Below are 13,576 nucleotides of genomic sequence, written 5' to 3'. Positions count from 1 at the left end.
ACTAATCGACTAAATATTTACTCTATTTGGATCATATAAATATACTATATTTAGACGGTATAAATAAGAACACGTATATGTTCAAAGTAATATGGCACCCGCAACATCTAAATCCTAGATCCGGCTCTCAGTTCATACATCTATCTACTAAAGAAATGACAAAAGGACGAGACTATATATGCAGATAGGTCCGGGATCCAAGTAGCACTCGAGCACTTCATATAAAAGTTATTTCCTTGGCAATACTTTTTCACTGTCTGCTTCTTTGTTCAAAAACTCTGAGATTCCTTTCAATCCAAATCTGATTTATACACAGCTTCTGTAAATACCATCTTGAACATTTGTGCCCGCTGCGATTTGCCTTTAGAGAATGTGATGATCCACTGGTTATGTTGTTGCCAATCTCGGGCCCTGGGGCATTGCATTTGCAGCCATTGAAATAGCTTGTTCCAAACATTTTTGGTGTACTCACACTTCATAAACAAGTGTTCTCTATTTTCCTCCTGCAATTGGCAAAGCACACATTATGTATCCACATTGAGTCCCCATTTACACAACCTATCAGAGGTTAATAGCTTTCCGTGCATCATGAGCCACCTTGGTAGGTATCACAAATAGTTGAGCCCAGAAAGCTTGGATATCAAATATATAACACACTCTAAACTAACTGCACCCTCCCTGCATAGGACAATGTCCTAGCAGTTCAAGAGGTGATCCTTGCAGTCATTTTATCTATAAGGGGTTGCCACTGCAGTATACTGAGCTTCTTTGCAGACAATGGAACTCCAAGAAAAAAAACTTTTGAAACTTGTCATCTAAAACAAGCCTTATACATTTGTGTGATTATAAATTATCTCATTAAGAATAATACAAAAATTAAGTTTGAAGTTAAATTATTATTAATTATAAATATAGAATTTTTTTAAAATAAATTAAAAAGAAAAGGTTGTCACATAAAATAGGACTAGTTTATCATTTTCTTTTTCTTTTTTTGCTTTGTCTGATCATCTTTTGAAATTTACTAAGATATTACTTCTTCGATCATCTTCAAATGCATTAGTACAATTTAGCATATCATTATTGTTGTAGTTTGCAACTATAATGGCAATGTTGTAAACTTCAATTCCATTTGAAACAATGAAATATTTCTTCTCTGATCCAAATTTTATTCATGTGATATTGGTTAGAAAGCGTGTTATGGTTGGAAATATTAGTTATAAAGCGTGTTATGGTTTTCGTAACAGCTCAAAAGGAGATAAAAATGGGAAATTTAAAAATAGCCAGATTTACAAGTAGTCATTCAAAAATAGCCAGTTTCAAAAGTAATCGAAATTTAGCCACTTTTCATGTAAAGATAAATTTAAACGAAAACATTGTTCAAAATCCGAAAAAAAATACTCTAGTATATTATACTGGAGTTCCAATAATATAGTGGAGTTCCAGTATAATATATCGGTCCAGCATAATATACTGGGGATTGGGGCATCTGTGCTTTAATCTCCAGTATATTATATTGGAACTTTCCGCGCGCTAAAGTTCCAGCATAATATGCTGGAAGTTCATATACATGTGCATCGATCTCCAGTATATTATGCTGGAACTTTCCGTGTTGCAACAAAACAATTGCTATTTTTCAATAATTTTGCAAACGCTAATTATTTTTGAATGACCAGTCCGAAAACTGGCTAACTCGTGTTATTTTTACGATAAAAATAGAAGGAAAAAAAAAGGGACATCATTAATGTAACAAAATAATGGTGAAGAATTGGGATAGGTGGTAAAGTGAATTTTTTTTTTTTTTTTTTTTGTCTTGGAAATCTTGGTCATCAGGTAATGAGGTGGAAGAAATCTATTGGATGGAGAGAAGTACTTCTTACTAGTCATTTTGTTACAATGTTTTTACAAATGCTAAACGACAATTAAATACCTGTATTTCCAATTTCAAGTTTATTCATGTTTCAGTGAGTGATATTAATCAAAACTCGATCGAGTTCCCGTTCGAACATTATAGTTTGTTAATTGCTCTTCACGATGTCTGTAAGTTATTATTTGTTTCTGCCTTTGTTTCAGTTTTCTATTTGCATTCCTGAGTGTTAGTTTTGTATTATCGCTTCAGTTGTCAGATTTAGTTTGCTTGTTATTGTCTCTTTTATTTATTTTTCCTGAGCCGAGAATTTACCAAAAACAGCATCTCTTCCTTCTCAAAGATAGGGGTAAAGACTTCGTACACTCTACCCTCCTCAAACCTTACTTGTGAGAATACACTCGGATATATTATTGTTGTAAATGCTCTTCACGGAAATGCAAAAAAAGAGGATGTTAACAAAGGAAGAGCAAAATCATTTCCTTCTAAAAGACTAACACTGTTCTATTATCTTCTTTTATCCAATGTTATTCAAAGAAAGTACATTATTTCTTGTGTCACCATTTTTTTCCTTTTAACAGATCCGATAAAAGAAACGTTGAAATAGAGATCAGGAGTTTAAATTTCCAAGTGACTGTTCCCAGCTAATTGGGAAAAATAAGCATTAACTTAATACAGTTGAACCTGGAAAATAAACCCTGTAATGAAGATTAGTTTTAATCAACTTCTGAAGCCATGACAATTTAATAAATCATAACACATCTCACTATTTCTACCACAACTTGCATCTCACCCACACTACAAAAAGGGTAAACTGTAAAGTATAAACCAGAAGATATTGGAAAGAAAAGAAAAATGACTCAATAAATTGTTCTAACATACTCCATATATAACAAACAACCAATGGCACAATCTCTTCACTACACCATCCAATTTTCAAGACCATGATTTTGAAACAGCTCCAAGCAAATGGCTACTGTTGCTTGCACTCAGGTGGTCTCTCACCGGGCTGACCATCAGCTGCAGGTGCTCCTCCACTCCTCTGCATAGACGAGAAATAAGTAAGCATGTCAGAGGTTGTTTATAAAGGAGATGAAGTAAACTTCAGCAAACATAAAAAGAAATGGATTATACCTTGCGCCCAGCAGATGACTGTGATGATTGAAACAAAGAGAGGAAAATAGTTAGTACTAATGGACATCTCAACTAACAATGATATTCGTGTTACTAACAATTCAATTACCTTCTTCTTGGTCTTTGTAACATGTTCATCCTCGTCGTCATCATCTTCATCTTCATCCTCCTCTTCCTCATCCTCTTCATCCTCATCTTCATCTTCATCATCTTCTTCATCCTCATCATCTTCTAAGTCAATGTAATCTTCATCCTGAGCAGCTTCCCCAGTAAACCATGAAACTGCATGTGGAATAATCTTATCTCGGATAGTTGACCTGCATAAATCATAAGCATATGGATCTTTAAATACTAAAACGAACATATAATTGACATTTTAGTTTGTTTATATTCTAAATTTGCAACATCCACATCCCAGAAAATCACACTCGTGTGCTTTAGCAAATTGATTAGTTCAGCTTGGCTTACCCAATATCATAGTCTTGTTCCATCAAATTTTGAAGTTCTTCAGCCTATACAAGAAAAGAAGATGAGTTACAAACCATTTTAAACTGTACATTTGTGTATGTTTGCGTAATGTAACCACTAGAACATTTCATACAGCATCTTCGTCAATATCTTCTTCGTCATCTGGTACTTGAGGTGGACTAAAGAAGTTGAAAAAACTTTCACATTGTTCTATTTTAGTGATAGGTTTGGAGTTCTTTGACCCCTTCTTTGGCTTCTTCTTCAGAATCTTTTGTGTCAAGCATTTACCTGGATGCCATTCAATCTCGGTCCTACAAAATTCAGAGAGATAAGAAGCCATGGTGGGAAAATAATCACAATGATCAGATGAAGAAACCTTGCTTGCCGATTATGACGTGGTGACATACCCTATTGCCTTCTCCAAAATTGGTTCATCTTCATCAATCATGTGATACGTCTTGGTGAGCACAGTGTTTGTGAAGTAGGGATTAGTCTCGAAGAAAAATTCAAGCTTAAAACCCTTTGGATTTTCAATCCTAGACCACTTTATATCCTTGAGAAATTTGAGAGCTCCTTCATCTCGCTCAGTAATCTATAACTCAAAGAATAGACCAGATTAATGCAATTTTCTGGCTAGTTTTTAAAGAAAATTTAACGAACAAGAATAGACGACTCATCATCAACTGACCTCTTCAGCTAACACTTCATTATTCTTCATTGCTGTGACCCAGAAATCAGGAACTCCTTTCTCTATATAAAAGGAAAGAGACAAAAGCTTGTCAATAATACTGATCGTCATAAAGCAACCATCAAGGAAAATTGATAATCAACATACCGACTGAGTCTTTATCCTCTTCCTCATCTGCTGCAGCAGTCTGAGTTGCCTCACCATCAACTTCAACAACTCCATTAACAATTTCAGATCTCTGCGAATGTTTACTTTAGTTAAGTTCAGTTATTGATCAAGGAAACAGTATCGATGGATGCAAAGAGGTAAGTGAAGCAATACAGCAGACCTTTGCATAAAGGGGCTGATACTGCTTCTGGTACTTGGCTTCAAGGGCTGCTCTCTCCTCAAAAAACTTTGCCTCCAATTCATCATGTTGAGTCTGTGTTTAACATGATGACAACAAATCAACATCAACAGACACAAAAGTCACAATCAGATAAGACACAATATCTAACAGAAAAACAAATAGGTGACTATCTAGATACTAAAGATAATTAAAAAGCAACTGAAACACAATTAGGCAGCTAATGCACAGGACATCCTGTTAACCGAGGAGGTAATGCACTGAATAACAGGCAACATTGGTGACCACCCGAGGTTGCATTTTCTTTTAAAACAAGGATCGCCATGAGTTGCAGATGCTGCTTCCGCCCTCCCCTTTTCTTTTTTCTTTTTTTGGGTTTTCCTTGAAATAACTACATTTAGCAGAGTCTGAAAGGCTAGAAACTTTCATGTAGTCAGATATAGTGTATTCAACCATCACTAATAAGGCCATTCCTAGTGAAACCAGTGGAATTATTCCAAGAACCTATGTAAATCTCTGGTTTCCGATTCGCTCATCATGCGACATAATATTGAAATTGAAGGAAGAACATTTTGTGAGGGACTTCCCCTTAGGATTATTAAAGAACTCCACATCCAGAAAAGAATGGAAGAAGGTGCAACATCGAATCCTGCAGAGGCGGCTCAATAATAATGGAGGCCTAAAGCCAAACCATAGTAAGAGGCCTTAAACTTGTTTAATAATTTTAGATATTTTTGTTGAAGTTTATTCTTTTTACTTTAAGAGATGCAAATTCATCTTGATGATGTAACCAACCCCTTTAATTTTAGTTGAAATAAATATTACTAAGCTTTGATAAGATTTTATTAAGTTTAGTTTTGAATTTTTCTTTTCACATGACCGTCAACATAACTTACTGGATAGCATTGCCGCCCAAAGTAACAATCATGTGAAAATTTGTACTTACAAATATGATAAATAAACTAACTATTGCTTTTTACGATCTAATAGCTTGAAGTGTGCGTACATAGATCTTGAAAGAAATACTCTACAAAGTTAAGTTATAAATAAAATTTATTCTAGTTGCAGTAAGAAGAACTAGAAAGTAACTACAAATTTAATTGTCTTGCACTTTCATTTGAATTTTCTCAACCAGTTCCAAAAAAAAAAAAGACAACACACAAAATATAAAACATGTTATTAATGATTGGTGACAAGGTAGCAAAAGATGATTGTAAAAAATTTCTTAATCACTATTTAATAGGAGTAATAAATACAATAAATATTTAAATTACATATAAAAATAGTAGCTTTGGGGCCTCTAATTTTGTGAGGCCTAAAGCGGCCGCTTTAGTGGCCTGGGGGTTAAGCCACCTCTGAATCCTGATGCATTACTTGGAAGAAGATCTTCCCTCAGCTCTCTCATAAATTTTGAACATAATTTGGAAACTAGTGCACAGTGCACCAGATGAGTCAAAGCAAATAGTATTGTGAATGGTACTATATTACTCCATCTGTTTCCTAGTAACCTCCAGGTCCTCCACTGTAGACTGTACCCAAACAGATGGTGGAGGGGATAATTACCACACGACTGAGCCAAAGACCTATACATCCATTAGACGGGTTCAGGTTCCAACGGCAAAGTGGAGTAAACATGTTCACCTCTAGTGAGATGATGCTTATTATTAGGCAAAAAATGTGGTCCATTGAACCACTAACATCCGGTGAATCAATATAATCTTTAAGAAGTTCTATAATCAATACCGCTTGGACTCCCACTCCCACAAATCCAACCCACCCACCCCTGACTTTTCATGTATAGGTCAGTCAGAATGTTGGACGGCATAAAAGAAACTTGAGAGCATGGTCCCTGCTGCAATTTAGTATCTACAATTTGTGCTTTCTTTTAGAATAACCAACTTCCCATCATTTGAATATCAAAATTTCTTACATACCAACCTAAAAATTTCATCAACTCAACTTAAACATGAAGATCTTCAAGAACCAAATGAGACCGAAGAGAAAACTAGGAAATTGAGAAAGGCCCGATCTTTTCAGTTTCTATCAACTACTCCAGTATTAAACAGATGGGTTGACCTCATACAACCTTTTGTTACTACTTGCAGAAAAACAAACTCCGATATCTGTTTTCTGAACCATATAAATGAATTGAAATGTCTAATAGGATAACAGTTATGCAACCTTTTGTTATTACTTGCAGAAAAACAAACAAACTCCGATATCTGTTTTCTGAACCATATAAATGAATTGAAATGTCTAATAGGATAACAGTTATCACAATCATTAACAAGAACCATGTTTGGCAAGAGGCACATAACATAGGCTTTTAGAACTTCATTGAAACAACAAATACGAAATGATTTGCTAAAAACGGCACGGTACCACGAAAGAACATATTTAAACAGCATTGGGTAAGAATACCACTTGCCTGAATCTCCCTAAGAACCTCAACTCGTTTTCTAACATTGGGAGATAAATTCTCTAGCACGTTTGAGTGCTTCCCAGTTAGGCCCTGTAGCTTATTCTACAAAAACAAACCACGAATATGACACCCAGTTCAGAGCATAGCAATAATCTCCATAAAGCAAAAACAAAGAACGAACAGAAAAGATGCACTAAAAAAAAACTCACTTTGAGAACATTAACAAGGTCATCTCTGTCCTCAGCATTCAAAGCTACAAAAAAAAAAAAAAAAAAAAAAGATGTTCAGTTAAGAGAAATTCAAACCCAATACAACAAAAATGAAGAGAAACAAGGAAATAAGACTATAGGATTCTATTTAAGTAGATAAGGTATTTACCAGCAGTAAGATCGGCGACGTTGAAGTTATCTTTAGCGTTGCTCATTATGGAAGCTCAAAAACTAGAAGAAGCAACCAAAGGAGAAAACCCTAAAAACAGGGGGAGGAGAATTGGGGAAAGAGATGAGAGAGAGAAATGGCTAAGCGCCCAAATTTAAGCTCTTTTAGTACTCTTCTCCATCTCTGTCAGAAAACCTAGCATCTTACTGGGTCCAATATATTGACTCTACTTAAGGCTGTGTTTGGTAGGCTATAAAATTAAATGCGAATATACTAATTTTTTTTCCTTTTTATTTCTTTCTTGCTCCTAGATTTTTCTCCTAATTTGCTTTTTTATTTATGTTAAGAAAAGGATTTTCATTATATAACCTTCTTAGACATTTATTCATTATTTGATATCAGAAAATACTCATTTAAAGCATAATTTAAGTGTGAACCAAAGTTACCATTAAGATATTGTCACACCTCCTTTTTGTAATTCTTTCATAGGGCAAAAATCACGTGCTGACAGATATTAACACAAAAAAATCAAATGTGATTCTGTTAGATAAATATTAAGACGAGCACACAAAAGCAAATAAGCTATACATTATTACGAGTTTAAGTTTGATGCACTATCAGCGTAAAAGACTTCTTAGTAAGAGTGTATGATTATCTAAAACTATGTCAACTGTCATCTTGTTTAAACATAAATTTCTTGCAATAAAAACATCACACGAGATTGTTTTACTTTTTTTTTAGTTTAGCTTCATCTAGTAAACTCAAATTCTCTTACTTTCGACTATTTTAAAGACATAATTACCCTAAATACCCAAAACTTTAATTGCTCAATATTCAGTTCTCGAGATTAACAATAAAATTTGGAGTCACACTTACTTCTAAATTTTTAAATAATTCTTGTTTGAGACTCTTTTCAAAATTTTGAAATTTGAACCAAACACCACCACCATTAGCAAATGGAAACTGGAATATGACACTGCATATACAATAATTTAAGTTCAAATTACACCTGCTTCTATTTGACTATTCTCATTGAGAAGTGTTCATTTATACGCAACAGAGGCATAACTGTTCCCAACCCATTATTTATATTTTTTTCCCCATTAAGCATTAATAATCAAAAGCCAGCAGTTTCATCATCTTGTGTTCCATTTTTTCCTACTTATTCAGATATATTTCTTCTTTATAATGGAAAAAATCCCCGAGTTGAAACTCAATAGATAACACACCGGCCCTCCTTGTTCATAGTTGACAACCATCTATCTGCAGTTTGCTCCCTTCTGAACAACTATATTTAAGCATATTAAACCTGTACATCAGTCTCATTTTCTTTATCCAGCAACATAAAGAAATCTTTACAAGATTCTCCGACAAAGCAACAATTTAATACTTGCCATTATACTAGTGCCAGACTTTCAAAAGCTGTATCTGACTAAGAAATATAATGGTTTTAGCTCAGATCAGTACACTCAGTGCAAGCAGGGGACAAAAAGTATCATGTATGATTTTTAACTCCAACAACATCCATGCTTTTGGAAAGATGGATATTATTCCTAGTTCCTACTATCAATGTAAGATATTCATCATCAGACTATACTAGCTATTCTACATCATCCATTTATTACCATCAGAAAGCAAAGGATGATACATGATCACATAGTTTCTAGAGACCACTGACAAGAGCATCTTTAACGATGATATGTTCTTGGATTTCAAGTTTCAACCCCAGCAATCCAGAGCAACAAACACACACTAGCTCTGTAATTATCACATACCAATAGATCACTATCGGAACAAATTAGCTCTCCGAGTAGAAGTTGTATAAAATATAACCAATTGGATTCTAAGCTTTGTCATCTCCGTCAACTTCAGAACTAACTTTTGGATTAGCAATTTTGGCACTTTCCGGTGCCATGACACGTCCAGTCATAGGATCAACTGGTCGAGTGTCCCGTGGACCGCCTTTTTGTCCCATAGCTAGCATAGGCGGAGGAGGTAATACACCTGCTCGGAAAAGAAGACGTTCAACCGGTTCTGATGGCTGTGCACCAACGGATAACCAATATCTGCAGAACCACAAAGATCAGGTAAGCAATACATGATTGTATGATCCTAAAAGCAATCTGATGATCAGAGAGTATAAGAAACAACAAGTCGTAGGTCTTGCAGCAACTAAAAGCAAAGTCAGAGTACAACCACTTGAGCACTATTTTCCTTTAGGACATTTGCAAGAATAAACTTGAGTGATGGCAATCTCATCCAAAGGAAATAGGTAATATCAGCTTCAGGAATAATGTTAGTTATGCTCCTGTCTAATACGAGTCAATACGCAACAGTGATGAAGCGCTTTGATTGTCCTTCCCTACAGTACTAGGGACCATCTTTTTCCTGACTGGCTAAAAGGTCACCTTATTTGAATATATATTGAGCTTTTTACAAGAAATTGCTTTATGTTAAAGCCTATCCTAAAACAGTAATCAACTAAACCCTTAGTAGGTCTCACGAGAAACGGTAGCAAAAATAAGAAAGTTTATAAAACAGCAGCACCACGCTACTGTAATTTCTACAATAAGAAACAACTCCTACAAATATCAGCTATAGGTTAACTCCCTGCTCTACCCAGCCAAAATGAAATCCTGGAGTAAAATAAAAGGGTTAAAAAGGAGATACAAACTAACAAGTATCATTTCTTAATCTGTCTTTATGTGTTGCTGATAATTAGCCTATCAAAATCACAGCTACACTCCAAATTCTCCCAACCAAGTCCACAAACACATATTAACTTATTGCTTACACCCAGCACACTGAACAAATGAATCATCACATCATGTTTATAGATCCATGTCCACAGTAACAGAACAATTAAGGGAAGATGTTTAATTATACCAAACACAACACTCACTTATGTTTCACTATATCTGCAGCCAAGCATGTTCTAAATGATTATGGCAGTCAAAGTACACAGTGCAGCAGAGGACCATTTATTCTCGTCATTATTTGAGAATGGACAACATCATTCTTAAAACTTAAAAGAAAATAAATTTATTCTTTTATATTTTATGTTACCATTATCAAAAAACTTGAAGAAACTAATCCCTCCCAATTGAGTTAGCATATTGTTAACCCCTTCACCCGGATGAATTTTGTTTTTCCAAGATGCATCTCAATCGTAGTGAGGCAGCACTCAACTTGTCACACTCTCAACTAAAGGTAAACATTTAAACATCTCATAAAAAATTATAACCCCAAGTATTCATAATTATAATTTTCTTTTTTAAGTAAATAACTTGTCATACGAAGCATCTAACGGAATGAAACCCATATACAACTAAGTATAAAAATCCTAAGGAAAACCCAAAACCCCCCCAAAAAAAGCGGCCGTTTTACAGTATTACAATGCTTCTTATCCCTAGAATTAAATATGCTCGTAAAGTCAAATGTATCTCAATAACGTCGTTTTCCTAGTTTTTTGCCCTAATAATTTACATTGGTCCACCACCTCAGCTCCAGCTGCATCTTTTCTATACAATTTCCTCAATATCTCAATTCAAACCGCTTGGTTGCTTCCTCATATATATCTGCAATTCAACCTAGAAAGTACCCAACCCCTTAAATTTCTTCCCCATATATACCTGCAATAGTTACCTCAGAAATTCGTCAAACACTTCGAATTGCTGCACTCAGTCAGATCCCTGCCCACACTTGCTCATTCTTTAGAGGTAGCTCATGAGAATTTTTTTTGTTCATGTTCTGTTTCTGCTTCATGTATCTAACAGGAATCTGCTTTGTCCATCGTATTCAGCGAGTTCATATGCGACTATATTCTTTTTGAAGGACTACCGACTAGATGAGCAGAAAATTTTAGATAACAAATTAGCACAGTTCTATTTTACGTGACTACAATGTTATTCTTGATTGTACAGCTAAAACTAGTCTTGAGTACCATTCGCATTCATAGCCATAAAAGAATTTCAATGATTCAGTAGATCAAACAAGCTTTACCAAAATTGCAAAGCTACCAATGTTGAGCTCCCACAGTTTGCATAAGCAACTAAAGTATTAGCTTCAAATAGCCATATGGCCTTTTAGAAGTCTTACGATATTCTTTGTCAGACAACAAAAAGTAAAAGCACGATATATGAACTGAATATTTATCAATATATGATTGTCTAGTTTCTACTCAACCCATTAGTCATCCATCCGATCTGAATTTTAACAAGAGAGCAGAAAATGCAATTAGAAAATCTCTAAATTAATATATGGGGAACTTGCCTAGTTAGGAATCATAACAAAAAAAACTACATGTTCTGGAAATGCACTTACTTCACCCTGTCAAAATTTAGACCCATCCGTTTGCCGCCATCTTGACCTGTACAAATGAAAATTGTAGAAGATATTCATCAGTGCCTCAAAAATATGGTATTCCTTCTGAAATTTTAATGAAGTACTATATGTCCCCCCACAAGCCTAAATGCAGTGTTGTCAAACGCGAAAAGCGTTAAAAGCGGTCCAAGTCTATCGGGGCATTAAGCGCAAAGCGCAATTGAAGTATGGATTTTAGTTAAAAAGGAGCAATGAAGAAATATATATATATATATATATATATATATATATATATATATATATATATATATATATGTGTGTGTGTGTGTGTGTGTGTGTGTGTGTGTGTGTGTGTGTGTGTGTGTGTGTGCTCAACAATTAATTTATTTTGTTTGCCAATCATATATATTGTTTTGTACTGCTTTATTCAAGACAGAACTTATAGGCAATGAGGCGCACGCCTTAGTGCCTTGCCTACACTGTAGCGCAGCCTAAGTGAGGCGAAGGGCATACCCTGAGCTTTTTTTTAGCTTCAGGGCTTAAATGCACCTCAAATGAGCCTTTGACGACACTGATAAACTGAATACAGTACTTTGATAACTAAAAATTCTTAAGTTAAGATTCAACAACTGAGGTTTCTATCAACAAAACTTCTATTAGACTACATAAGGATAAGAACTCATATAATAATCAGTAAAAAGAGAAAATCAAGCTGAAAAATGACAATTTTCAAATGGATTGATCCAAAATAAGGTGAAATGACCAATGCTTAACAGCTCATAACAAATATTAAGCAAAATGATACTCCATAAATTAACTTCCCATGACAACAGCAAAACCTTCACTTTCTATTGAAGAATAACGTAGGCTACTGCTTAAACTTGAGTTGGGAGGTGTGTTTAGGGGGGGGGGGGGGGTTACCTGGAAGAGGATTGTAGTAACCGAGGACTTCCAAGTGTTTGCCATCTCGGGGAGATCTACTATCCGCCGCCATTACTCTGTAAGAAGGTTTGTTTTTGCATCCAAACCTCGATAACCGTAATCTTACCACCATTTTTCTCTTCTTCGCTCCAAATCTTTGCTCTCTCGTGGCGGCAATAGCAGAGTTCCGACGGCTGAGCTTTTTGTAATCTTAACGGAGAATTGTAAATTTTGACAATTTTGTCCTCCTTTTCTTTTCTTTTTTTTCCCTTCTTTTTCTCTCTAATTTATCTTTCTCTTGGGTAGGTGGATGACTACACTCATCAAACAGACGGGTCGGATCGAATATGAGCGGGTCGAAAATGAATGTAAAAAATAGATAAGTTATTCGATCCGACTCATATTTAATAGATGTTCATATTATTCATGGCTTCTTGAATATATTTATTTTGGGAGACTTTCTAGTCTCTAAAGTTGAGGATCCTCAATTTGAGTCTTTACAAATATAAAAGTTAATTCATTAGTTATTTATTTGTTATCCATTTTCTAAGTAGATAATATGGTTTTTATCTATATTCAATTTATGGTTAAAAAGTTTATTATTTAATTTATTTTTTAACATATAAATTTTAATGTATAATATAAATGGATAACTAGTTTCTTTAATCATTTTACCACCTTTGTCGACGCCACTAGGGTAAGAGTTTCTCTATTCTTTTTCTTCTGGCTTCAATTTTTTATTGGCGGGCCATAATCTGTTTCTTTTTAAAAGGTCAAAAAACATCGGAGGGTCATTCTTTGATTTAAATAGTAAAAGCGCATTATATATTATGTGAATTTAAGATACATTATGAATTTAAAATCTAACAAATAAAATCATAATAGTTAAGTAGAAGAAGATAAATGTTTAACCAAAAAATGTAAAACCCTTTTGTCGAACTAATTATTAATAATAAAGAAGGTAAATCTTAGCCAAACATAATTAATTCTAGATCCAAGCATATAAAGTACGAAATAAAAGAAGAATAAGAC

The 13,576-nt window shown here is 34.5% G+C and overlaps 2 protein-coding genes across 2 annotated transcripts; both read right to left on the bottom strand.

The window, feature by feature from the left end:
• Window positions 1–2,558: 2,558 nt before the first annotated feature.
• NAP1;3 (nucleosome assembly protein 1-3) lies at window positions 2,559–7,476 on the bottom strand. The gene is made up of 12 exons (NM_001326028.1): window positions 7,301–7,476; window positions 7,132–7,175; window positions 6,929–7,024; window positions 4,483–4,575; window positions 4,302–4,392; window positions 4,155–4,216; window positions 3,874–4,058; window positions 3,600–3,777; window positions 3,467–3,510; window positions 3,108–3,315; window positions 2,999–3,016; window positions 2,559–2,906 (listed from the first exon to the last, which is right to left on the bottom strand). Exons 1-12 carry the CDS (start codon window positions 7,344–7,346, stop codon window positions 2,838–2,840), a joined length of 1,134 nt encoding a protein of 377 aa, NP_001312957.1. The 5' UTR covers window positions 7,347–7,476; the 3' UTR covers window positions 2,559–2,837.
• Window positions 7,477–8,625: 1,149 nt separating this feature from the next.
• Window positions 8,626–12,807, bottom strand: LOC107818744 (small ribosomal subunit protein bS16m/bS16c-like). The gene is made up of 3 exons (XM_016644797.2): window positions 12,545–12,807; window positions 11,624–11,669; window positions 8,626–9,366 (listed from the first exon to the last, which is right to left on the bottom strand). The coding sequence occupies exons 1-3, from the start codon at window positions 12,675–12,677 to the stop codon at window positions 9,144–9,146; spliced, it is 402 nt and encodes a 133-aa protein (XP_016500283.1). The 5' UTR covers window positions 12,678–12,807; the 3' UTR covers window positions 8,626–9,143.
• Window positions 12,808–13,576: the final 769 nt, after the last annotated feature.

Source organism: Nicotiana tabacum, chromosome 10 (assembly GCF_000715075.1).
Source record: "Nicotiana tabacum cultivar K326 chromosome 10, ASM71507v2, whole genome shotgun sequence".
Taxonomy (NCBI): Eukaryota; Viridiplantae; Streptophyta; class Magnoliopsida; order Solanales; family Solanaceae; genus Nicotiana; species Nicotiana tabacum.
Note: the sequence above shows the minus strand (reverse complement) of the source record. Positions and strands in the feature narration are given on the sequence as shown.

Bases quoted from the DNA above. Each gene is read 5' to 3' on its own strand.
- LOC107818744 (XM_016644797.2), bottom strand. From the start codon at position 12,677: ATGGTGGTAAGATTACGGTTATCGAGGTTTGGATGCAAAAACAAACCT. The intron at 11,670-12,544 runs GTAACCCCCCCC...TCATTTGTACAG, and splicing joins TTACTACAATCCTCTTCCAG to GTCAAGATGGCGGCAAACGG. The intron at 9,367-11,623 runs GTAAGTGCATTT...GTGGTTCTGCAG, and splicing joins CTAAATTTTGACAGGGTGAA to ATATTGGTTATCCGTTGGTG.